Here is a 27850-nt window from a genome sequence, read left to right on the forward strand (position 1 = left end):
TAAGATACTGCATAGTATTTTAATTAACATAAAGAAATGGACATTGAGCTGTGTAAAGCAAGACTCAACATCTCTGCTTCCAAGTACATTTCATTTCTGAGTAGAGAAATCTAAAATTTAAAAACAAAATATAGACCTAGTGTATTCTCTAAAAGACACACTTTAGGTGGAACGTATAGTACTACGAAAATACATATCTTCCATTCTGTTTAATAATTTACTTTAGTTAAAAAGTTGTGAAAGTCTCATCACAAGAAGCGTATACAAATTCATGACTTTAGTAAATTAACAAAAAGGATTATTTTTTAAAACAAGGTTTAGCCCCGCTGTAACAATTATACAAGGAAGAAAAGAGACTACATTTATATGAAGGAATACAAATTTACACACATTTTACAGTGACTTATACCCTACACATCTACAAAATTCACAGTTATAATACAAGCAAGTACAAGGCTGGGATAAAGCTGTTTGATACCAAAAAAAGTTTCTACTTTAAAAAAAAAGATAAACAGGAAGAGTTTCAGACTTCTGCACCAACTTTAAAATTCTAACCAGACCAAAACACGCTTCCTTACGCAAACGCCCTTCAGCAAACGCAGACCGCCTTCCTGGGCGGGTGGAAGAGCGAACTGCTGAGCTTCTTCTGGCCCCGCAGGCTGCGTCGCATGGTCAGCTTGTTGGAGTTTTTGCGCTGTGGAGTTGCGGACATGCCTTCTGCTTGGACACTAAGGTTTCGACTCAGGCCACGTCTCGGCTTCTTCATAGCTGGGCCGGAGTTGGATTCTTCCAATGTCCTTTTAAAGTTTGCTGTGGGTGTCCTCTCTGCATCTTGGGCTTTTGTTTGGCCATTAGGAGACACCTTGAAGCCTTTTTGGTCCGTGCCTGAATTTGTGGAGTTGGAAGGGGAGAGACTGACTGACAAACCATTACTGTAGGATTCGTGTATCCTCAAAGCCAATGCTTTGCTGCACTTCTCCTCCTGTGGGCCTGAATCCTTCAGGGTCGCTCCTGATGAAGATAAATTGCTTTTGGCAATCTCGTTTGGCAGCTCTAAATATTTTTCTGAGATCATGTTGCTATGCATGAGGGGAGGAACAGGCTCAGAAGCATTCGGTCGTGGCCATGGATCATCTTCTAAAAGCTGAGGAAAAAAAAAAAAAAAATTTTAGACATAAATATGATTATGTCACCCGCATTATCCTTTGAGGGTAGAGGCAGCGTGACAGAACTTCTCTAAACCTTATCAGAGACAGAAAAATCCTACTCCCAAACAGAGTTATCTTTTCTCCAGGTTGGGAGGTGGAAACAGGTTCAGGCTGTGGATCTGAACTCGGTACTTCGTGCACACCAACTTCATAAAAGCATTTATTTCAATCAGCCAATTTGCAAGTGTCTCGTTCATAACGGCAGACTTAATCTTTTCATTCCGAGGGCTGTTCAGACTTGCTCAGACTGTGTAACCTTCCTTTTCCCTGCTATAAAACCTGCACGCATCTGCTGTTAATTTAGGAAGCCACGTAGAAAGCAGCGCCTGCAATCTCTGTCCTATGATTTTCGTTAGTAGCGTTTTCCAACACGGACACATGACTTCCCTCCTTCAGACATCGCGATATATGCACCTATACTGCCTTCTGAAGATTTTATACATCATCAGATGGCCAAGCACTATCAGGGCAAACAGCTGAAGTAGTCTTCTGACCTTTGTTACACTTAGAATTCTTAGTTACTGCATAACCAGATTATCAGGAGATTGACAATCATCGCGGCTGCCCTGATTGCATACAGAAAGGTGGCGCATCGGACAAGGCTATCCTAAAAACAGTTAGTTTGCTATGCGAAGTTACGCATTTTATTGCCTAATTTTATGTATGGTCTACAGCTTCGAAAGAAAGCAACTCCATTCCTCACAGCTCATCTATCCACTCGCTACAAAGCACACGCGTTCTGAACGTTGAAGAGAAGCTGCTTAATACGATGTCCTGAGAACCAGGGACTTCCCAACCTCTGACCCTACCTTCATCCCTGCTGCAGCCTTTGAGAAGCGTTTTTGCTTCGTTCTCAGTTTTACCACCAGGAAAATGGGGACAATACTTGCTTTCGCTATCCGCAGGGGGATTATGAAAATGAGTATTTATGCAGTGCCCCGGAGATATGAATTATGACCTCATTAAAGATTTAATTGTGAAGAAATCCCTCGTTACTCAGCAAGTCCTTCAAAAGTAAATTTCAAGGCCACGTTACTCTACATACCATCAATGTAAGGAAAATGACAACGACTACTTTAAGAAAATAACCTGCAGAAAACTCAAATGCACACACAGCCGGATCAGAGGAAATCAATGTAACATCTCAGATGAATAAACAGACGCTTTTGAAGTCACAACCCAGAACAACTTCAGTTCACCTTCAAGAAGAGATCCATGACTGACTGCTCAGCACTTTTGAAAAATCTCATACTAAGGTTTAACAAAAGGCACTCTGAAAGAGAAAATGATCAGAATGGTTTCTCGCATCTAGATTTGATTTTCCACTCTACTCCCCTGTTTCTCCTCACGTGTAGATAAAACCATTTAGATAATATTTGTCTACTACATATAGCAACACAAGAAGGAAGACCTTTATGGATGATATTTTAGAGGTTATTCTTCAACTCGGTTCCTGCAGAACTCGTAAGAAAACTAGATGACACACAGAGTAGCTCTGGCAACATTATCTGCTCAATTTAATTTTTGAAATTGCGTCTCTAGTCATGCCTTAGGTTTTCTGGTTTTATTGTGCAAGTCGCTTAACGCTGGGGCTCTTGCTGCCGACATCTTTTGCTCAGTACGAATAGCTGAGTTCGGGTAAGGCTTTGGGAAGCCAAATAAAGTCAGTGGACGGACTGCTAAAGAGTGATGTAACAAAACCCGGAAAATAAAACATGGCTCACCAATTTCATTTCTCAACAATCTAATCAAGCAAATTTATCACTGGCCTCAGGAATACTCAAATTAATTTGGTTTTAGTAATTGTTGCCAGAAGGATATGCAATTAACAAATATTTCTGTTTAATTGGGAAACTTTGATTTGGTCTCCATCTAATTCCAAATTAATTGTTTTGGAAGGTAGCAGCTGTTAAGAGTGAAGGCTACCCGTGCTTCTTTCAGTTTTCTGAAGGTAACAGGCAAGTGCCCTTTCCACCTCTTTTCGCTGCCCTCGCCCCCCCCGGGCTAAAATCCTACCACAACCTCCGGGAGTTCACACTGACCTGGGGAATCACCTCTCATTTCTTTACAGAAAGTGTGATGATCCTTTTTCAGTAAAATTCAACAGTAATTTTGAAGAAGATTAATTACCAACCTAAGTTGGACCACATATTTCCTGCAGCTTTAGGTGAAATATGGGCATTTCCCGAATCTCTCACAAGTTATCGCCATCAGAAAAAAATTCAAAAATGCATATTCTGGAATAGCTGCGTGGTTGTACTTTGGAAGAAAACTGGCACCTGGTCATAAGGCTCCCATTTAACGTCTGAAGCAAGGCATAAGAAACCACGTATTCGACTGTTTTGGGGGAAAGTCCTAAATGCCTCAATTATGTTTCAGATCATTTTAATTTTGAAGAAAACGTTGAGCCAACAAGAGGTCCTGCGTGCACTGAACATTACCCACAGGTCTCCCTTGAAGGCTGTGTAAATGAAAGGCTCCCAGTCCAGCTGCGCTGCTACACAACCCGAGTTTATACAAAGATGTTTTTCCTTCCATTGTGGCTCTTACCTAACTGATAAAACTCTTTGTACCATGAAAAAGATAATATTACTCAGAATGGTGACACATAACTACACAAAGTTCTTGTTTTGAAAAAAAAAAAAACCAAACCCACAAAAAAACCTCATACGTGGAGACACAACTTAAGACATTTCATTTATTATGATGCGCCTGGAGACATTTGTGTTTTTTGGAAGTATTTCAAAATTATTCTGACAGTACAGTGGTCTTTTTCTGTCTCTTCTCAACTTCTCACAATTCTTTTCTTCTGCTATTTACAGGTACTCTGGGAGGACAGTTATTCAAGCAGAAACCTACATTAGATTAGTACTTTTAATAATAAAAAGAAGTACTGAGGAAATAGGATCTATGTTTTTAAATTGGCGACACCAGTTCTATTTTAATCCAAGAGGAGAGAAACTTTTGCATTAGAATAGAATTTATATACATTATCCTTGCAGAGCTGTAACACACATGAAGCAAAAATAAAATAAAAAAAAAAAAAAACAGAACAAGGCCTTATCTACATGGCAAACACCAAAACTGTTAGTTGCCTAAAGTATTGATCTCTTCACTCTTTGTGACCACCTGCTGCAATTTATCTAGGATCACACACCACAGTTCACTGAATCTACTTAAGATGAGGAGGGGGAAATCTTAAGGACAAAAAAAATATTTTCACTAAGTCCTTATCCAGAAACGCTACTTCTGGATATTTTGCAGTCAACACAGCTCAACGTTTACTCAATGAGTACTGATAATAGATTACACACAAAACATACGGTACAATTTAAAAGTTTAGGAGTATTTAGAATTCAAATAATTTTTCTCCATTCAAGATTTTGCTAGATTCTAAGCTCTTTTCATGTATTTTGCTACACTGGATGGAAGGGAAGGAGACAGAAAGGTTGAACTTGCCATTTTATTAGCGGCTTGTTTCTACCAAGGGAATGTTAACGACTCCCTTTCTAATTTTTGCTTTCTTTTTACTTTGCCCAAAGGACAGTTATCCAAAGATACTGCAGAACATCAAAGGACAGTTACTTAAATCAGGAGCAGCTCATAATTACTGAAACAAACATCCACTCATAACTACACTCCAGTTCTTAGAAAGGGGGAGGGGAGGGGGGGGGAAAGCTTCTGAACAGCTCTGCTTTATGTTCATGGTTAAAACTACTAACCTGAAGAAAGACCTTGTATTAGAATGTCTTTTCCTCTAACAAAGAGCATTAAATCTACCAGAGGAAGATAATAAGATCTCCCAATCCAGAAAGAAAACATTCTTCACAACAAGGTGTGTTTGAATACATTAACCATGGGTTACCTTAAAAAAACCCAAACACCACCACAACGAAAGAAACAAACCAAACCACACCAAGGTTAAGAACACCTCCACAAGCAGTCTGCTGTACATCAGCTGTGCGAGCTATACAAGTACCTAGCAAGGCAGGAAAAGAAACTGTAGCCCAACTTTAGTCTTGCAGGGGATGTGTCGGGTTTTTTTCCCTCTTTAAACCTCTGATCCCCACAGCCTGAGTCCTCTCTTTCAACAGCCTACTTCTGATTTTGTGTGGGATCTTGGAAAACTTACTTTTAAGAAACAGTGCATTTAAAGTTGTGTGAACTATATGCATGAAGTTACAGTAATCATTGCTTTTACGTTAAGGAGGGAATACAGGTCAACAGCTACTGATAAATGATTGGGATTTTAAGAGTTACAAAAACATTCCATCCCTAGATTCAGCAATTCTGAGAAGTTCATACTCTTAATACTCTGCCTTTAGTGTTACAAAGTCTTTTAAGAAATACTATTAAAAGTTTATCTGTTTCTCCAAAGCTTTGTCCATCGAAGTATTGACAATTTGGCCAGGCAATACCTGTCAAAGTTACTGTCCTACAACTGAAAACTGTTATCTAGCCATACACACTGCCTAGTCCACTGCAGTTAAAATATAACAAACAAACATGCAAAAAAAAGCATCATCTCGGGGTCCTGGTTTCAGGACCCACATTGGGCACCAATAAATCTGTCGTCCGTTATAGAGGCCAGTCCGGCCCAAAGCACAACGATTAAATAGCGGTTTAAGTTGACAAGCCAGTGGCTTCTGGAAGTGTTACTTCCGTCACTGGCAACGGTCTGACTACACCATTGCCCCGATCCTACACATTGCGGTAAGCTGCATAAAAAGAAATTAGTACTAGGGGAAGAAAAGGGAGATTGATACATATTTAGTGGGCTCCACACTCAAAAGTGGAAGACTTAAAACACTGAAAAAAAAAATGTTACCTTGACAGGGGGAGTACAGCAGCGAGATGGTGTCATGACATTCATATCAGGGCTGCTATAGCAGGGACTCTCTGCCAAGTTGAGATACAATTCTTCTTCATTTTCCAAGTTGCTTTTGCTATCCTGCAACGGCGAGATGCAGATTACGATGGCACTGGTGTTATCTGCACGAAGCATGCGTTGCCTCCACCGGCCTAGGGCTCTGTTCACCAGCATTTTGGCACAAGACTGTCGGTGCTCTCCCTTTATGTTAGAAGAGAGGGACAGAGAGAGAAAGCAATCAGGTCCACTGTATTTATAAACGGAAGATGAAGAGTTTATGTGGCACAGCCTGAAATAAATATTCCTACAGACCATGTAATAAAATAGCTTGATTCAGAAACACAAGAGGAAATATCAACTGTCATGCATCTTTTGTAGTGAAATATAACTTTAAAATCAGTTTATGGTAGAATCCACCAGTATATATGACTGCTTTAAACCATAACACTGATGCAATGACTTTCATAAATAGCCTGGTCGTCACACATCCTACGGTCTTTCCTAAAGTCTCTCAAGGGGTTTACAGACCATTTACTATCTGATGCTCAGATGCGCCACTATGTAAGTTCTAAACTGTTTTGTAAAACAAACAAACAAGATTATTTCAGACTTTGTCCAAATCATGTAAAAAAAAAATAAACAGTTGTCTGCATTATAACGCACGCCTTAATGTGAAATAAATTTCATTTTCAGACAATATTTTGTATAACTTCCTTCGAGAAGGAACACGTTATCTTCCTTATTTCTCACAGATACCATCCTGGTTGGCAATTTTCCCCAAAATGACAACCAAGTAATTTAAACAATGTTAACATGCATGGTATTTGACAGTATATGCAAGCACAGTGTCAGCCACATTGTAACAACTTACATTTTGTGGCCAAACTATGAATATGTTCAACAACAATGCTATCATTGGGTACTTTTCATACGTGCCAGACTAGGCAATTTTTAGAGGAAAAAAGTATTAGATTTCCCCAATGACTTATAGCCACTGCTCTCACCATGAAGTATTTTTTCTCCTCGTGATCCTGGCACATGGAGATAGCATCTTGAGGTGGGATCATGTTCCACAGTCCATCGCTGCCAAGGATAATATATTTGTGCTTCTGAGGATCAATTGTGTGCACACTAGTGTCAGGTTCAGGAGACACAACAAATTCGCCACTGTAGAAGTCGTAGCTCCAAAGATCACCTAGTGAAGAAGAAAATGTTTTTGAATTGTTACATTACACATCAAAATATGAATCTTGGAAGCTACAGAAAAATGTTCCCATGAAAACAATTACCACCAGTCTCAAGTCACCACCAGCAACACAAGTAATTTCAGCGCAATTACTGTTCTGCTGCTGTTAGTTTCTGATCGTATTTATTAATATGTAGCAATTTAAATAAAAACACATTCAAAGCAATCTAGGTTTACAGGAGGTCCTCTGTCTCAAAACTAACATTTTCTGAAAAAGGGGAAATATAACAGATTAATACATAGAAAACAGTGAAACCCCAGTATCCAAACTAAAACCTACCTGAACAACTATAGTTCTCTCCTTAAACAGAAGTAAAGCTTTACTTTGTTGAATCCACACCAAACTTGCAAAAATCTGCCTGTTCAGTTATTGGTCTACTTCAAATACCACAGACAAAATCCTTACCTCTGGTACAGGTAGCTAGGGTACAGTTTATAGAACTAGGTTGGGGCTTGGGGGGCAGAGGATCACATAATCTCCCTTTTCTCCCCAACATCAAATACAGCATTAGACTTCAATCTGCATCAGGATGGTATGCTGCCCTGCACACCCTAACAAGTCCCGCTCATAGAGGGGAAAAAAGAAAACCCAAACCCTCAAACTAAAAACCCCCACCTTTTCACACTCAAGGTACTAACCTGCCTTTTTAAAAAAAAAAAACAACCAAACAAACAAAAACCCCCGAGATCCTCCACAGCCATCCGAGCAACACAGAAACACATGGTTGTGTCTTGCGTGCAGGTGCCACAGGGAAGGAACAAAGGAAAAGGGCTAAGAAAGGAGAAGCCTTTCCCCTATTAATTTCTCTTTCCCATTCCTCCTGCTTCCACAGCATCGTTTTCAAAGCCATGCAGTGCTGTGTTAGAGCATCTTTCCAGCTGAACACCATGTGCCAAATTTTGGAGCTGGAAAGAAGCCACAGGAACACAAGTAGTGCCTGGTTTCCAGCAGGAAAGCAGAAAATGAGAGCTAAAGCCTCTCCCTTGGAAGGCCTCATGCAGCGAACCTTTCTATTTTTAAAATCTTTCATGCTATGCGAATGAGTTTGGGGTCACCTCACCAGTAATGATGGCCTGAACTGAATTTAAATAATACGTTTGAATCAAAACATCTATTGGTTCACTTCCTTCCTCCAAACCATCCTGAAGTAAAAACCACTCCAACAGAAAAATGCATTTCTGTATAAATGTATATCAATTTTGGTTTTGGGGTATACTTAAAAAAATAAAAACTTTTTTAAAGGTTGGGCCTTTGAATCAAGAATGGTATTACGTTGCGCTAACACCTCTTACTTTTTTTTTAATTTTTATAAGTAGCTTCCTATAGCGATAACAAATAAAAAAGTAACCTTATTGTTTGCAAGCACTGGCTAGATCTTTCTGTGCAGAACACATGGCTTTAAAAGTAGAAATTAATTAAAGCGTCAGGGTTGAAAAGCATACAGAAGCTTAAGAACTCCAGTTTAAGAGTAAGGTTTTGTCAGTTTTTTTTTTGCTTTGCTTTTTGCTGGCTTCAGAAAGCATGCCTGTAGCCTTCTTCCGCATCCATCACCACCATTTAAAGATAATAAATAAGCTTTTTGTCTTCCTACTTCCTTCCATTAGCTTTGCCTTAAGCTATCAACCAGTTGAAAAGACTTTTCCAGAATCAGGAAAGGGAATACTTCAACTCAATTACTCCCCTTCACCTCAGCAAGCATGGATGGTCCATCCTCATTAAAGCACCAATTCACCTTGGTTGCAGCAGCAACAGACAGAAACACATGCTTCTAATAAGTGCTAATTAAAAGCCAAGCCTGCTTGTATAGAGGTGCACTCTCCCTCCACAGACTCACAACAAAGCAAGCCAGCTGGCAACGAGATCAAAATAAATACTGTAACAGAAGAGCTGAGCTCCAGCACAGCAATTATTGTATACGAATTGCCATGAAAAGTCTTCATGCACTGAGAGTTCTTCACATCATGCCTGTCACGGACACAGCACGTAAAATAAACGCAAGCTTGGGATCTTACAACAACCAGATCTTGGAATGAGTAGCAGCATCACTTTCCAACGCGCGTAATATTTTTATGCTTTTATTTGCTAGTCTGTTCATACTCGTTTAGGAGAAATGACAAACGTTATTAGCTGAATCATTTTTTTAATTAAGAATACTGTGGTGTTTGATAAAAATAACCTGATGCTATTTAATTTTGGTTCATCTACATACATGTCATCGTGCCCATCTGCTGCTCTTCCTGAGGAAACAGCTGCGTAATAATCATACGGATTTCAGAGAATCTTCTTCCAAGAGGAAGGCGGCTCCTCATGAGGATAATCGGGAATACCACATTGGTTGAAAAGGGGACCCCGCGGATCATAAACTTGCCGAAGGGGGCACAGAGATTCTGGGAACACACACGACGAATGCACACCTCACAAGTCACAGGCCAAACCCCCAACCAGGAGCCCAACCGCCCCAGTAGCCACCGAAAGCCTTCCAACCCGCATCTCTCCTCCACACTGAGTTGCCCTTCTGAAGGCCACGGTGTAACTACATGCTGGGGTGCGGGCTCGACACAGGAATTAATAGCTGGCATGCCACGATTTGCCTTAGAACGGTTGCCAGACTACCTGATAATAGTAGTCCACATCTTTGGCCAAATCCACTTGCAAATCTGCAACTAAGCCACATCTCTACAGTACTATCATCATTCTTAACTGGGGGCAGGGGCAGAAAGAGAGAAAATTAGGTATCACAAGAAAAAAAAGTAATTTTTCCTGAAAGCAAATGTTGAAGAGGAGCTAGACTAGTTCAAGGACTCACAGCTTCAAAGGCTAAGTTTATTAAACATGCCTTTTTTTTTTTTTTTTTTTGGCAAAATGCATTCTTTCAAATAATCTCCTGTAGCATGCTGCTTTGACAGAGGCGATGCTAAGTTTGCTGTAAATGTACAGTGAGAACTGAATCTCCGTGAATTTTAACTTCAACTGTACTCATCTATTCAAGCTCAAAAATCTCTAGGAAACACACAATAACTTATTTACAAAGTTGTACGTGGAACAGCATTAAAGCACAATCAAGTATTAACTGACCAACTCCAGACAAGTCTGGAGCTACTGAAAGCTAAATCGAGCTCTAGTTGTCACAAACTGAAAAATAAATAAATACAGCTTTTGTTCTTTGACCCAGGAAAAATTCCACAAAGTATATTTGAAGCCTGAGGAATATAGAAAAATCCAGATTCTTCCTTCCTTAGCCTAGAAGGAAACAACCAGTACTTGCGATTGCCCTAAAGAAGAGGGAAAATTGCCTTCAGTGCAAATATTTTGTCAGTCTAGTCCCATAAACACACAAACTCAGACTAACTAAGCAGGCAAGTGACCCTCGGCAGAATAGGACTGCATAAAGAGTACTTCCCTTCAAAAATAATTCTCACAGATCCTTCAACTCCAAGCCAGCAAAGGCCAACCCATGCCACTAGGGTGAGATACTATTTTTTCTTTCTCTTTTTTTTTTTTTTTTCTTCCCTCTAAAGGGCAGAGCACAGATTAAGTCAATGGTTTTTAGAGCTGCTGCATAGATAGAATACTAATGTCAGCTGTATATCTTTCTCTGGCCAGCTGGAGAGGACAGCATCCACAGCGGCTGAGGAATATATGACAAACTTAGGGAGAGTCACTTTACATGGCACCCTCTATTGCAATTCTAGAAAGGAAAAAGGGCAGAAAGCAGAGGACACTTTTCCTTAAGTGTTTCAAAGTGCTCTGAAATCTTTCATTCTGTCCCAAAGCCAGCAGACAGACAAGTGACCCTGTAGCAGACCGGGAAGCCAAGATAGCAAGATGATGTGATACGCCAAAGGCTAGTATTACCGAACGGGAATGCCAGGTTCTCAGACTTCACTTTGTGAGCCGTATTATTTTTGTTCCAAATTAAAACCCAACCGTTTACAAAACTGAACAATCTTGTTATCTAAAAACTTACAGACCAGGAATGTTTCTTTTGGTGTGAGGCTTGTATATTTCTTTTCCAAACAAGAAAAAAAATGGTATTAATATAGTTCCTTCCATATCTTGCAGAAAAATCGTACCTGTTTCATAGTCATGACTCAAACCTGAAAAATATACAGAGATCTACACAAAAATTACATTACATCTCACAAAATGAAAAATAGATGTTTGAAATCATATACTAAAGGAGCAGGAAACTAATTTATCTACCTATAAGAATATAAAAAAATATGTAGTCTATCTTATCTGCTTACTATTCTCTTTTAAAATACAAGGAAAAAACCTACTTGTAACTCAGCTGCTGCCAAGAAAGTAATTGAAGTTACAAGCAAAAACACCCATCATATAAGTAGATTGGATTGGATTAAGCCCAAAGCCTTCTTAAAGCAAAACTATGTCCAGAAGTCATATAAATCAAGTCTTTCATTTATGTTTCTGGAGCATGCTGTTTTGAATACAAAAATATCTTTTGGTTTTAATAGAGGAAAAAAAAGTTCACTTTTATAAGTCAGCCCAAAACAAAAACCCAGTTTGATTAATCCCAGATCTTTTTAAATCAAAGTTTTATCTAAAAGGTCTGTTAGTCCAAAGAGACTTGCAGAACTTCCTTTTTTCACTGCCAATGAGGCAGCACTGCTAGGAAGCGAAACAAATCTCAGCAAGGACACAGACAGTAACCACTTAAAACCATTCAGGCTGAGCTGGGGTGGAAACGTTTTCACCAAAATTCACGGCAATCTAGTGCTATAGCCACAAGAGGGCATCTTCACAGCAGTCTAAAGACGAATGCAACGCAACGTCCCAGTCATAGAACCCAGGAAAGACAGTTCAGTCCGAGGGATGGGGACAAAACCGAAGGTAGCAGAGAGTGGAAAAGTTACGCAGAGAGCACTTGAGGCATTAGTCACTGCTCCTTTAGGAGTACTTTTTTTAGGAGCTTCTTTTACATTCTATTTCCATCAAACCTGTTGAAAGAATGCCACCCTCAACACTACGTGGGAAAGGAAAGCACAGGCAAGAGAACAGTATTTCAACAGCAATTGAAGCAAATAATTGCATTTAAAATGAATGGTGAATTAAATGCTGCTCATAAGGCAGTCTTCACAACTGCTCATCTCTGCTTGTATGTTAGCAAAAGTCACAGGCAAGAGAGAAAAAAGGTGTCTGTTTAGGGCTCTGCCAGAGCACACAGCATGAGAAAAGCCTGCAAGAACGAGTATGCAAAAGCAGAGGTGAAGAGCTAAAATGGCATGCAGAAAGCTACTCACAATTTCTGGCTTTGAATTAAATCCTTCAAATGAACACTAAGGTGGAATTTCAAGCTTCAAAAGACAATACTAGACAGCATTTGCTTAGCTGAAGACAAAGGGTAAGACAGAAGAATGGACTGACAAACCTGGATGAAGTTCTACCTTCAGGAGAAAAAAAAAAAAAAATCATTATTGCTTTTCTAAGTTGCCAAAGATGAGAGAGCTAAAGAGGCACGCGCAGAGACCTCCAGTCTCTGGGGCAGGAGAGAGGCCCAGACTTTCTCATTTGAGCTACACAGATCCACACATGCCTTCACATGATCTGTATAACACAGATCCAAAAAGTATACACTCTGCATTTTGTGCAGGCTCACATACACATTTTGTCTTGAGGATGAAGAAAATTATACAAAAAATTATACAAACTAGAGCAAGACATTCCTGGGACAAAATTCGAATCCCAAATGCATTTCAAGTCTGTCTGTTTTTATATAGATAAAACTAGAAAAGGTGATTATCAATAAGACCTGGAAAATGATGTGCAGTACTTCAATGTAACTTGCCAGACATGCAATTCCCTGTGACTGATCTTCATTGTGGGGCCTACAAAGGAGCAGGAAAGAACTAAGTGCAGGCACTGTGTAGTGACTGTGCCCATTCTATTTGGTAACTTTTTTTTTTTAATAGTTAAATGCATGTAAAGAAACTAAACCCTCATACAGGAATGTACTTAGATTATTTGAGATCAGCCATACCCTCTTCTCTAGGGTTTCATGGTACGCATGTTCAGAGCGCTTCACAAAACAATTCTGGCATCCAATAAGTTGTTCTGGAAAACAGCTTCCATATCATTGTCAGAGCCAACATTCTTGTAGCGTCTATACATTGAACATTCACTGCTCTGGTACATAACTCTTTTTAGGGGTCAGTAGGAAATTCACATTATTATGTAAAGTCAAACCTGTATGGTGGAGGCCACTACCTAAGATGTGGGGGTGAGTCTATGATATTTCTAGATAAAAAAAACAGGGAAAAGATACTTCATGTTGCCACATGAATGAACGGTTTAACTAAAAGGTTCTTGGTACAGGTTTCATTATTCATTCATTTAAACAAACAAACACACGACACATCAAACAGCTACAATACTGCGAGGTAATCCCTTCCTACATAACCCTTTTGACAGCTGCAGATCTTGGCACTATATTAGCTCCCAAAAAAAGGGGAGGAGGAAGAGGGGGGAAAAAAGTCTGTAAAAGGTGTACTAGGTTTAAACCTGAACTAATTTACCAACAGGAGAGATCCCATATGATTTAAAAAATCATCAAGACCCCCTTTCACCATCACACCACACATTACCAGTCAACGTGACCAGACTGGGGGACAGCTGGGGATATGCACTTAAATAGCAACTTAAGAAAACTACAATGAGTTTAAGTTACACTTACCATCAACCTACAAAGCTCAGTGATTAACCACACCATTTGTCTACTTGTTTCTATATTCTGTTCTTGTTTCAAGTAACGTGCTCCAGGCAATCCTGCTTTAACAGGGGTGTTGGACTAGATGATCTCTAGAGGTCCCTTCCAACTCTGAAACTCTGTGATTCTGTGATATTCAGAGCTCAGGCTGTACCTTCTCTATACTTTTCCTACTTTGTCAACCATCTTTAGAAGTTACATACACGGCCAGATTTTACTTCAAAATCAGTTTCCAAAGATCAAAACTCTTCCTTCCGTTTTTCCACAATGGTTCAACACATGAGAACAAAACACACATCAACTTGTACACTTAGAGCATTGTGCTTACCGTCCCAGAAGCAGGTCTAAGAATGTATTTAGCTACATGGTATAGCATGTATCTGGCTATTAGCATGTATCTGGCTATTACCATCATCATTAACATCAACTCACTCCAGTGGAAATATCATGTAGTCCCTTCTTCAGTTTTCTCCAGCTGCATACACAAAGCAGATTATGTCCCCTCTCAGCATTCCTTCCCCAAAACATGCACGTGTAAACACACTCACGGGAGTCTACAATGCCTTCCCAAGTGCCACATGGAGTGACTGTCTCCATAGGGAGACAGTAACTAACGCATGATGCAATGACACACACAGACTCTTTGAAACACACAAGCAAGTTACACCACAGCTTGTTGCCCCTGTGCTCTACAGTAGCCAGCAATTTACACACTCACAGCCTTGCCTTACGCAAGGGGATTCAAGTAATTTGAGTCACCTCACACCTGTTTTAGGGACAGGCATATGAAACGGACAGTTACCATGAAACTATGGGTGCCAGGAAACTTACTCAAGTGACTACACTCTAAGCAAAAACGCTCTCATGATCAGAATGGGTAGCAAGTCCTGAGGTGAACGATTCTGAGATTGCACAGGATTCATAAGTCTCTACCACAAGACAAACTGGTAGAAAGAAAGATGTTTTCATTGCCCAGAAAAGGTTAGCAGAAGTAGCTATGCTTAAAATGCAGAATACTCTGCTACAGTTTAAAATATTTCATTAGAAGACTTAAAATCTGTATGCAGTACCAGTAGCATACAGATACTTTACAGAGACAGTATGAAGCCTAAATATTTCTGACTTGTTATGGGGCTATAAATAAATTAAACATTACTTAAATGCAGTCACTACTGTTGGAAGGAGCAGTGGTAATAAAAAGTGCATACCACAAATGCTTATTTTAGGACAGAAAGACACTGTAGACAATCAGAACAATAAAGGGAATTAATCTGGCCAGAATGACTTCTATTGCACCAGTATCCTTTCTGCTGTCCAAATATTTGACCAATACAATACTTTTCCAGTGTTTTATTCCTGCTATTTCTATAACCTCTGCTGTAATCCTTACAATGAGTGGTAGACTTAAGGACTGGATGAGGGATGAGACTACATCAACGTATTTTAAAGTGTTATAAGACAAAGACAAACTTAAAAAAAAACACCCACACACCTATGTTCTAAATTTTAGGTTTTTTAAATCTGATAATCTTCCCACTTCAAAGATAGGAAATTCACAACTCTAGGTTTCTCTCCACAGTGTAGAACAGAGCGTCGAGAGACTCTTGCTCTCCTCCTAAAACTCATCGTCTGATTATTGTTAAGTCTGGGATCTGTATGGGATTTCTATCAAGAATAACCACCGAGTTTGGACTTGGCAAAAAGAATCACTGCGCTAGATCCTAGTGGGATTGACTATAGTATTGGTAACCAGTATACATCAACCCTGACAGTTATTACTCTGCCTGGAGAGGCTCCAACGCAGCAGCGCTGTGCCAACCAGGGTAGCAATCTGGGAGCCAGCCAAGAGGTCGAGCAGGCCTCAAGAGCATGAATGCAAACGGCTTTAGTCGTGGTAGGTCCTTTGTAAGCAGCGTAAGGGCCATGCTGGCCTCGGAAAGAAGTTAAATCCTGTTTCCAAACTGTGAGCGTCTGTGCACCATCTGGGTCCTACAGAGCGAAGCAGCTGTGTTCCTTTTTCCAGGAGGTTTGTCATACCTCCTCAGAAAGAGATGCAACAAGGCTAAGGAGACTGCTCGAACAGGCAAACACCAAAACACTGTCATACTGAAAACCTGTTTCTCCATGATTTGAAGGTGCCAAAGCCCTCTTTTTAAGCTTTCAAATCTGCTAACTTTCAAAACCAAAATTGTTAAAAGCTAGGTGTTCTCATTTCTTGGACCTGAAACTCTCCAGTAACCCTCTTCATCCACATAACGGCAAAGAATGCAATAGGGGACTAACAGATGCATCATTCCTTGAATTCCCATCTGCACACAAAACCTAGCCAAATCCTTTCGTTCAACATGCTGAGAGGAATCGGATCAAAAGTCATCGAGCTATTTAGACAAACAACAAACTTGCAATCATAGGAATGAAAGAGTCCTCAAAATTAAGTATACGCTTTTTGTAATCTGAGGAACACATACCCTTCTGCAGAAAAGGGGAAAAGAGGGATATGTTGCTTAGTGGATGAAGATCTCTGTTTGCTAGTCATCCATTAACTCTGGAGGATTTACTCAAACTCTCAGTTTTACTAATCATAAAATAAGCATCTATCTTGCCTAAAATATGACACGTAATAAGGACTTGTAAGATACAGAGAAATATGTCCAGAAAATAAAAATTTTAGTTTTGTTAAAAGATCGCCCTTCAGCCACCTGTGACTCCTTCCTTGATATATAGCTATCTTTTACAAAGTTAGTTATCACTGCAAAATTCTTCTTAACACTGGACAAATCCATGTGAAATAGATATCACTGCCTTTGAAATAAGACACAGTTATGCTATGCAATTATCAAGATGACCATGGTCCCAGGAACAGACTGTCCCCATGACACACTGCCAGCTGATCCAGGAACACTGACAACACTATCACATAACTGTCAAGCTTGCCAAGAAGGAATTAAGTCATAGGACAGTTTTCACAGGTAAAAATATGATACCACATTTCCATAAAAATCAAACCTGTACTGGTTATATCTGGATTGAGAATTCCTCACTGGGACAAAGGGAGGAAGGAAGGAAATGAAATGAACCACAGAAGACTGGAATTCTGCAATGAAATTTAAGGAAAAAAAAAAAGACCAGAAAACACGAACACTCATGGGCAAGAGGTATCCAAAGGTTAAGTTATGAAGCACTTCCAAAACCCATTCATAACAAGTTTGCTAGATACTATAATAATGCCTTTTTGTCCTCTGCATAAAGTGTTCCTCAAAGATAGTTTCCCATTACTAATACTCTTGCAAAGGCAAGTTATAGATAAAACAGACTTGACTTTCATCCCTTTGTTTGTTCTATGCTCAGTCTTGAAAAGAGATTCACCACAAAAGGAACACCAAAAGTAATTTGTATACTACGTGGCAGAACTTACTCTTACCACCACCTAGTAAAAAAATCACAGTCCTACTACAATTTCAGTAAGAAAAAGACAAATGTTGCTCTCTATCTCGGAGACACATACCGCTTTGTACACCGTCATTTGCAACAGAAATGAAGTACCATCTTTGCAAGACTGACATTTAAAATCCTGCATGTTGTTGGGCAAGTCCTTCACTCAGCAATGACGTCTTTTACAGCTTTATTTAAAAAAAAATGAAATCCATATTGTATGAAATAATACTTTAAAAAGGCCTTGTAATCAAGGCAAGTGAGTAAACCCCTCTAAACCATATGCTTTGGCAAAACAGAGCACAATTCAGTTCAGGTGGCCTGTACGCAGTGGTGTCTCACTTTGCAAACACGAGCATGACTTACCGAGTGCTCTAGCAACTGCCAGGAACGGAATCTGGTCAATGACGGTGCTGCGGCGCACAGGGCCATTGTGAGTCAGACGGGGTCTCTTCCAAACGACACGATTCACGCCAGACTTGTTGATCACACTAAAACCGTCAGAAAGAGGCAGGGGTTAAAAAGGAACAGAAATGAAAGCATGAAAGTTCGCTTCAATGACACAAAACCAGTTAACTATGCAAACATGGAGTCAATAATGACAGCAGCCTCAGGGAAGTCCACAGCACAATTAAGTATTTCAAAACACACGGTATCACTTAGAGAGTTTCATTCCATATTAAGGCAAAGGGAAAAGGGAGAGATGAAGGGCAGAAGAAAAGAAAAAGCAGGGGAACGAAGACCTGGAAGAAATTCTGGCTGGCTGCAACAACCAGATGTAAGAGTATCTTTTAATCTGTCAGAGAAAAAGCAAAACTGAATTTGCTTTCCTCAGATGAGGGCCATCAACATCAACTCACTCCAGTGGAAATATCATGTAGTTCCTCTTTCAGTGTTCTCCATCTGTCAAAGTTCAACAGTAAAGAGCGGCACAGTACAGTTGGAAAAAACAAAAGAGAATGGAGCAGCCTTCTGTAGGGATTTCCTTAATGGTGCACCAACATGAGGCAGAAATAAAAGAGGAATTGTTCATAGTTGCTATCTGCCGAAAGCAGGAGATCGGAAGAAACAGCTCTGCATTTGAATGTTAACACCTGCTCTAAGGCACTGAGCACCGGTTCTGGTTCTCACAGATGGCATTAGAAGGGTCAAAGGAGAAGCTGCAGAACAAGTAAATGGGGCAGCTGTTGTCAGGCATGGGAGACAAGGAAGAAAGAAGAACAGAAACAGTATGAGCCATCAAGCAAGAAAAGGCAATGGAACAAGGAACTGTCCCAACCAAGTTCAGAACTAGATACTTAAAAGCTAGCTTTTATCCAAGGAACAGCCATTGGTAATTAAAAACTGAGAAGCTCTGGAACAGCCTCAAGATTCCTCATACTGAAGCTATTCAAGATGCACTTCCTGAGACTTCAAAGGCCTTAACAACAAGGGCATGTTTAGCTCCATCCTTTCGCATGCACAGATCGGCAAAGTCACAAACACCACATCCTAAAATCGATCTCATCCATTTGTACAACTAATGACCACACAAAGCTAACTCCAGGCATTATCTGAAAGACGACCTTATCCCACACTTTGAGACTGTTACTGGGAAAATATCATTTTTAATGAAAGATTCAGTTATGTTCTCCCATTAGCTTTTCCCAATTCGTTCTCACAGAAGAGAACACATTAATAAGCACAGTTGCACAGTTCTACCTCACTCCTGCCATTTGCCTCACAATAGCCTGCAACAGCCAGCCTAAGAAAACCAGAAGGAGCACCAGTAAAAATAAAGGTTAAAAAAGAAAAAAAAAAAAAAAATTAATCATTCCTGTTGATACAAAGTTCCAGGCAATACTTCTTTGAAGCTTCAGAGACTTTCAGTCTCTGAGATAGACAACTTGGAAACCTATACATTTACAAGTAGAACCCTAGCAAAACTGCAAATAACCCTTTATGAAAAGCTACCATTCCTAATACAGCTAACTGATCGACTTCCACCTGCTAGACACAAATATCTGAAGGTTAACGAGCTGACAGAGTTCTCGTATGAATGATGTCAACAGGAAAACCTTCAGTGATCTCTGCCTCTGAACTGCTAAGAGAAGGAAACTGTGCCCATCCATCTGGTGCGGTACTGCAGAACGAAAGAACAGAGAGCTCCTGTGAAGCTACGCCAAATGCGAGCCCTGAGGTTTGTCTCAAAACATTAGTGCCATCTGACAAACCTGCCTGCTTTCCTCTTCAGTCACAGGGAACACACACCAACGGCAACTCGGAGATGTTCTAACATCTGCCAGCTCCTGACAGTAAGAAATTACTAATGCAGATACATGTTAAAATGCGGTATTCTAACATTTTAAGTGTATATTTAAACACAGCAAATACAGTATCCATTCTACGATTTTTTTATGTTCCTTAAACAGAAGCTTTGAAGATCCTACTCAACAGCTGCCATTGTCACCTCAGGAACAATGCAGAATGTGTGAGAAATTATAGAGTATTGTGTGTCAAAACTGCTGTGTTTCCACCATTTGACAAAACAGATATTGCAGACCTCCAATCATTATCTATATGAGAAGGCAATTTCTTCCCCGGTCAGATTTTCATGAAGAATAGGTCAAATATCAGTATCTCCACTTTCAAAGTTTTCAGTGAACATTTAGAATTGTAGAGCACCTCAGCTGCATGGGAATACACCAGGAAATTAAGAATTTGTTTATACTATAAACCACTAGCAAAAAGCACAACAATCTAACAATGGATTACTACAACTTACTCCCCAACAAGCCAGAAAAAAAAAACACCAAAACACAAACAGAGCATAGATAGGGAAGGAATATAAATATACCATGAGATTCACCAGCTTGCTCGCCCCCCATTAAAACAAGCAAGCTTAAGCCTAGTGTAGTCAGAATGACATAAAGAGCACCCAGAGATCAAACCCGAAGTAAAAAGCAGTTACCTGCCCCCGAGGCCTTCAATTCTCTCCCTTTCTTTGGGAAGTTCTGGCTTGTGGTCCTGTGTCACCTCCACAGCTCTCACAAAGTCGTCTTTGGGGTCATCCTGGACTCCCAGCACCACTCCCGAATCGCCAACGTGAGCAACATACATTTTTGACCCACGGATAATTACCACACTGGCAGTAGTTCCCGATGTGCTTGGGAGACCTGTCATGGTCTTCGGCCACTCTGCTGCAATGAGAAAAAAAGCAAATAAAAACATCTTTGTTTTTAATTCTGTGGAACTGATGATATTTTGAAGATCAAGATGAAGGGGGTGTCACAGAGGCTTGCGTAACGTTGCTATACAGTGCGTGCTTAACTACAGTGTGGTCAGGCAAACCAGTGCCCTCCGGTCCCCCCACTTTCATAACATCACTCCCCTGGCTACAGGTTAAATTGACACATATATATAAAGCCAGTATCAAAGCATCGAGACAGGATTCAAGAAACTGTCTCCTCTGGTTTAATATTCCAAGCATCATTAGAAGAATACGGGGGAAGATGTGTTCCTTGAGTGTTGAACAGGATCGATCACGCACTTCTTTAAGATCTACTGTTCACTTCCCTGTCTGAAGAGGTTGAAACATGATAAATTAGGTCATTTTGTCTGGACATTTGACAGGCAATCAGGTTGTCTGGACATTCATGATCCCCTCAGAAGGAAAGAAAACCCTACTTTACTTTTATACGCTGAACTACATTTTAAGGTGAATAACAGCACAACTGTTTTAATCACATATCCTTTTGGAGGACTGAATAATGCAGACTCTTTAAGTACACTATCCATGACTCAACATCACGTCTTCTGCAGAAGATATCCCTTGAATTCAGAACAATAACACACCTGTAACTAGCCTGAACTACATATGGTTAGGGAAATCTTCTCTCTCAAGAGCCTTGCCCTCAAACCACTTACGTTAATTTCCTATTACACTGCTCTCCCCATTTATGTCCAATACAAATTTTTCTTTCACAACTTTCTTTTCTTGTCTATTTTTGTGTCTACACACCCAAGTTCATCTTCTTCCAAAACTGCACAGAATGACTGAGACAACATCCCAATTAAGAAAGATTAGCCATACCAGTCTTCCTCCCTACTTCAGCACCCTCAGAAAACAGAACTGTTCCCAGTTATCGCTTGATTTCAACTGTCAACAGCAACCTCATGTTTCTTCTTCACTGCACCCACTCACGTCTTCAGACAAACTCAGAAGAGAGATTCATCTCCTTGTCACATTCTATCTTCTGCACTTCACAAATCACACTCACATAGTACAACGTAAAAATTCCACTGTGATACACATTCTGTTTGTGGGAAACACCCAAACCAGCCTGCCAAAATACTATATTATTTATTTTCCTGTGGCACAACACACAGACAAGGAGAGGGAAAAAAAAAAAAAAAAAAAAAAAATCAAAACACAACTAGGCCTTCCCCTCTGTGAAAACAGATATTTTAAACTTCAAAAGTTTTATGCAGAAACAAAAGATTAGGTACTTAGTAAGTTCTAGTGCTACTGCACGATGTCCAGATGCCCGAGGCAAGAAAGAGAATACATGGAAGACGTGCGGAAGGAGAAACAGAATTATATAGACAGTCTGATGATAAAAGCTGAATTTGCTCATTGTTAGCTACCAAGATGGCCAGTGTAATTTAAACATTTGAGTTCTAACACAGAGTCCTAGCTTTGTGTTACAAATACTAAAATACACTTTTCTCCCTAGGAGTAGCTTTATTTCAAGAACACAAACATTCAATCAGCTTATTGGAAGTACTTTGTCTGGCAATTTTAACTGTGGATATTAAATCTAACACATTCCAAATGGAAAGCAAATGAGGGAGGAAGCCAAGTGGTAATGAGGACTTCAACCATGCACTTAGCAGAAAACAAGCTGCAACTAATGAGTCTCTGTCAGTGTAACAACCCCTCAATAGCAATAAAATGTATTAGAGAGTCAAATCAGTCTTTATGGGAACAAAGAGCATGGAGAGTAAAATCACCCACTTAGGAGAAAAAGAATGATACAGAAGCCTCAGATTTTAGGTTCCAACAGAACCAGAAATTAGATCTGCCCGTCAGCAAGGGATTTTAGTTTATGCCTTGCCCTTGTTTAGAGATAACTATTATACATAGCATAGCGTATTCCTTCCTTTAGAGATTGCGTCTCATCAGAAATTAACAAAAGCGTCAGAACTCCTGAGTTTTCTTCTGAGCTCAAGCACTTAAATCGAAGTCACTTACTCCTCCACATATCAGGAGCACGTTTTTATCAGTCTTGCAACTTAAGCAATAGGACATCTTTCTACAACAATTTTTCTCTCTACTTGAAAAGCACTACTCTTCGCTCAGTTCTTTAACTCTGAGTTTGTAAACTCAACCGGTTTTGTAGCCGGCGTATCGGCCCGCAAATTGAAATTGTCACCTGCTGCCTAGGACAGGAAGTGTAAAGTGTTTTGCTTCATGAAATTTAATTTGGTTGCATCTTTTCTTTCCCTTTATTAATTTGAAAAACAAACAAACAAAAAAAGGGCAAACTATATGGAACCCCTAAAAACAAACATATAGACAGGACATTACCATCAAGAAAGTTTTCTTACTTGCCGAATTCTTTTCTGACATACTAGCACGACCCGCCAAAACTCAGCAACTGCTATTTTTGAAGCCTATTCTTGTTACCTTGTTCTTTGTCTTGTATTTAGATACAATACAAAATATTATTTTGACTTAAAGAAAAAGCAAGACTATAGTTCTTTTATAAGATACCGCAATAGTCCAAATGATCATGTATTTTCTCCTTTAACAAATTAACTGAGAATATATACTAATTAACAGTTAAGAGTAACAGCACATTAAACTCTTCATTTGATAGAAACATCAGCTCCAGTTGCCATCTTATTTAAATACACACATAACACTTCTTTCCATACCTGGCCACACCAGCTCAAGTAGAAACACAAGCACTTTCTTTAGCAGGCAACTGGCAGTAATAACACCCCTTCGAAGCAACAATATTAAATGCCACCCACTTTTGAGTTTAGACCTTCTGTAAGTTCAGAGCAAATTACTGCCCAATTTTCTTACCACTAGTTGACAGATGAAAAGAAATCCTGAACTTAAAACAAGCTCTCAAAATAAAATTCACGCTTCAAAGATATACCTGAAATGTCCATGGATGACATACCACTTCTGCAACTTTAGCAACAGAGAAATACCTCTAGGTAGCCCTCGGGGAAAACAAAGTAAAAATTTCCTTGTGGGCCTGTATCCCTAATTTTATACCTATCGTCATGAATTATTAAGCTATGTACTGGGAACATCGATACATCCCAGACACAACTCCACTACAGCTAGGAGGCTTTAGATCCGAAAATCACGTTGTTTATGAAACAGTGCAATGCACGCTGAGCGGGCTGATGCGAACGGAGAGTAGGAGGTAAACCCACATCTGCGTCTAGCAGGGTACGAACAACATTGCCTGGTTCAGATGCTCACAATACCTGCCCACAAAATACCACATTTTCCCATTTAACAGATGCACTTCCCACTCTTCCAAGAAAAAGAAAAAGGGGAGAGGGAGGAAAGATAAAAGGAAAAAAAAAAAAAAGCACGTTAAGTCTTCAAGCTATCAGAAGCCATCATAATCTAGTTTGTTCCTTGCAACAGTAGACAGTTACAAGAGACAAATCCATGCAGCATTCCGGGACTGTAAGTTGTTTGTACCCAAACTGCAATTACTTCTTATTTTTTACACCCTTCTTCTGTTCGAGGGACTTGAGAGAGGGGCAGGAATTGGTTTAAAACAAACACCCATCCCAAACAGTATCTGTTACACCAAAATATGGATCCTGCACCTGGATACCACATCTTCAACAGAAGAAAATACTCTGCCACAGTCTAAAAAGCAAATTGTCTTACAATGGTTGGAGTGTCATCTGAAACACACAGACTGCTCCAAAATGTGTCTGTGGAAGTTCCGCTCCTGTTTATTTTTGAGAACGATTCACAATTATTCCAGGAATCAAAAATTGCTAAAGAATGTATTTCATTTTTATTTCACTGTTTTTATATATATTAATTCAAACTACAATATCTCATTTCAAATTAGTTTGATTCCAAAATTCTTATTAAACTTTCAAAAAATAAATGCTGTATGAACTTTTAGTACAGCGATAGACTCTAAAAGTTATACATTATCCTGAAAATCTGCATTGCATCAAGTGGTCTAGGTCCTCTTTTGATACAAATACATACCTAAACTCTTAAACATTTGTAAGAATAAACCTGAAATTACGACTGAAGTGAAAATTACAAAAAAAAATTATTACACAAGAGATGAAAATATTATTTGACTTTTATTGTTTCAATTAAATTTAATGGGAAGAGTTATAACCAAAGCAGAAGCATGCAACTCCTTCTGAATTGTGACTAGTAATGCTGAAAAATGTTTTTAATAGCATCAAGCTAAATACAAACACTTAAAAACAGCTCTTGGCTATACAAATAATGAATTGCCAAAGAAACATAAACCTAGGCAATCCTCAGTAAAGTTACATCAAAATCTGGGACGTCCTGAGTATGCTTCTGATAAACACCTTTCCTACCACTGCCAGTTGTAGAAACAGGCTTCTCATAAGAACTTATACTCCAGAAGCTCTTTAGCATACAAATAATTTTACTACTATATAATTAACGCCCAAATTATCAGCAATAATAAAGGGGTATTATTCTGTTTTAATTTTTACCATAAATGCGTTTCCTGTCTATCACAGGAGATGGCCACTGGGATGACCCCACACAGCTTCCAAGAACTACCAGAGCAGTTGAGTACGAGCTTCTCTTCCATCGGCCATCAACTGGAAGCAACAAAGACTGCATCCTTCACACCAAAAAAAATCCAAACCATTCTCCCGCCCCCATTTCAAGATACCAAAATACCCAGTCTCCCTTTCATGTCCATAGTGTCACCAATACACAGCTAAAGATCTGGTCTACATATGATGATATGCAAAGTCATTAATGTTAAACAAAATCTGCACTGGGATTCCATAACATAGCATGAGAAGTTATAAACTAGTCATAGTAAAGCTTTTGTCACATAAAACTCTAGCTGTTATACACACACAGCACGAATCAGGAAGACCAATCACGCTATGTAGTTTACTATACAGCCTACCTAAAACTGTCATCAAAGGCTCATAGCCAGAGCTATGTTGTTTCTCAAAACAACTTAAATTGGTTCCACAACCAAAGTACTATTTGCTAAACACTCATTACTAAAATAGCATTTCCTGCATTCTGTCACTTCACTCCACCTCTCTCCATTTTGTAGTCACACATAGTTACAGAGACAAATAACAGACAGGGATACCACAACTAGACAACTAATCTTTCTCCCCCATACCATCTTGCCCTGTTCACACATCTTTCTCCTTATCGTGCAAGTCTGCAGCCCAGGAGGTTATGTGCCACTCACCACTCCTTCCCCAGCATCAAGGTTGCGGTCAAGTTCTGGTGCTTCTAAAATTCACACCCTTTCCTTTCTGTCCAACACCAGTGTGCCCCCAATTCCGCCGTTCCTTCCCCCGTATCTTTTCAAGTACCTGACATTTGCCCAACTTCTCTATTTTGCTGTTCAAGAAAAAGGAAAAAGAAAATGAAACTGTTTTGACAGTATAATCGCCCCTCAATGAATCACTTCGTTGAAACCCCACCGTGCTCTAAGTGCAATTCTTGCTTTCTAGGTTTGCCTCCCAAGCCCAACTTTCAGTATCGCTGTCTATGTTTTTGATCCAACTTCTATCCTACTGCAGTTAAGCAATCAATCTATATAGTCTTCAGGATACGAAGTGTGTTTTCTGTTTTGACAGGTACCCGGCGCACTCCCTAATGCTCAAACAATGAAATGAGAAAACAACTACCCTTTATGAAACAGCCCCATTCCGAATCCTTCCATCAGGACTCGATAGAAACAGTTGGAATCGAGGCACAGTTAGGGAAAAAACACTGTCCCAGCCCATTTAAGGTTGCTACAATTACTTTTTTTTTTTTTTTTTTCCTTTTCATGAAACTCTGGACAAGGGAAATCTAAGGGGGTATTCCATACAATTCCCCAAGGCAACAAGACGAAGCCCTCCCACTAAATCAAATCTGGAGATGGGACTTGTAACACCCTGAAAACAAACTGCAGCTCCATAATCACACCACCTTCGGCTCCATAGTACAACCGTCCTACAATGTGTCCTCACCCTCTGATTCTATCTTTTCTCCCACAGTCTGGCCCTCCGGTTTTTCTTGTTTCACCGAATTACTTGATTCAACGCCTCAAATCACACGGCGCTTTTTGCTCTCCTCCCTCGCCCCTGCACACAGGCGGTGGCGATGCCACCAGCGGCGCGGGTGCCCACTCCTGAGCAGAGATGGAGGGAGCCTTCCAACCACGCAACTCACAATAGTGCCGGGGGGGGGGGGACGGGGGCAGAAAAAGGCGGCTAAAAGCGGGACGTCCCACGCTCAGGGGATACCAGGGTGGGGGGGAAGGGAGCGACCGGCGTCGGGGGTAGGTAGGTGGGCAAGGGGGGGGTGTGCTGTCCCCTTAGGGCCCTGCAGAAAGGAGAAGAGGAACCCAAGGGAGAGGCACGGCCAGGCGCGGCGGAAAGGCCGCGGACCGGCAGCGTTACCTGCTCTCCCGGCGGGGACCGAGGCGGGAGGGGACGGGGGCCCGGGGGAGGGGGGGCTGGAAAGCGCTAATCGCCTCTGTAACTTACGCAGCTTCTTCCACATGGCCCGGTGGCAAGCGATGAAGCCCTTGCGCAGGGCCGCGCACACCTCGGCCGGCTCCGCCGAGCCGAAGCCTTTCTGCTTCTTGATGAAGCCCCACAGGTTCTCCCGGGCGAACTGGGCCGCCTCCCGTCCGCCGTGCCCGTCACACACGGCGAAGAAGGCCACGGAGCGGCGCGGGCGCCGGCCGGAGCCGGAGCCGGGCGGCAGCGCTCCCTCCTCCGCCGCCCGCGGGCTCCCTCCCCTCCGCCGCCCGCTCTCGGCGAGGGGCTCGGCGCCGCGCGGGCCTCCGGGGGCCGCTCCGCCTTTGTGCGGGGGACCGCGCTCCGCCTCGGCCGGCGGCTCGGGCTCCACCACGATCTGGGTCACGTCCTCCATGTATTTCCTGCCGCCCTGGTCGGAGTACACGCTCACCCCCAGCGAGTACAGCCCCTCCATGGAGGGGGGGGGAGAGGGGGGAAAGGCTCGGCGCGGCGGCGGCGCCCGCCGCTCCCCGCCCGCGATGGCTCCCCGCCCGCCGCCGCGGACTATTGTTGATGTCGGCGGCGCCGCTCGGGCATGTCCGCGCCGCCCGCCCCCAACAATCCCCTCGCCGGAACG

General features: G+C 40.9%; 1 protein-coding gene across 1 annotated transcript; it reads right to left on the reverse strand.

Moving 5' to 3' along the window:
- Window positions 1-27850, reverse strand: PPM1D (protein phosphatase, Mg2+/Mn2+ dependent 1D). Its single transcript, XM_082493090.1, has 6 exons — window positions 27238-27850; window positions 20432-20660; window positions 17848-17972; window positions 7083-7273; window positions 6037-6279; window positions 1-1144 (listed from the first exon to the last, which is right to left on the reverse strand). The coding sequence occupies exons 1-6, from the start codon at window positions 27686-27688 to the stop codon at window positions 590-592; spliced, it is 1794 nt and encodes a 597-aa protein (XP_082349216.1). The 5' UTR covers window positions 27689-27850; the 3' UTR covers window positions 1-589.

Source organism: Vanellus vanellus (genome assembly GCF_965231255.1).
Source record: "Vanellus vanellus genome assembly, chromosome: 19".
NCBI classification, from domain to species: Eukaryota; Metazoa; Chordata; class Aves; order Charadriiformes; family Charadriidae; genus Vanellus; species Vanellus vanellus.

Bases quoted from the DNA above. Each gene is read 5' to 3' on its own strand.
- PPM1D (XM_082493090.1), bottom strand. From the start codon at position 27,688: ATGGAGGGGCTGTACTCGCTGGGGGTGAGCGTGTACTCCGACCAGGGC. The intron at 7,274-17,847 runs GTAAGTCATGCT...CTTCTTCACTAG, and splicing joins GGCAGTTGCTAGAGCACTCG to GTGATCTTTGGAGCTACGAC. The intron at 6,280-7,082 runs GTGAGAGCAGTG...TCTAACATAAAG, and splicing joins AGGAGAAAAAATACTTCATG to GGAGAGCACCGACAGTCTTG.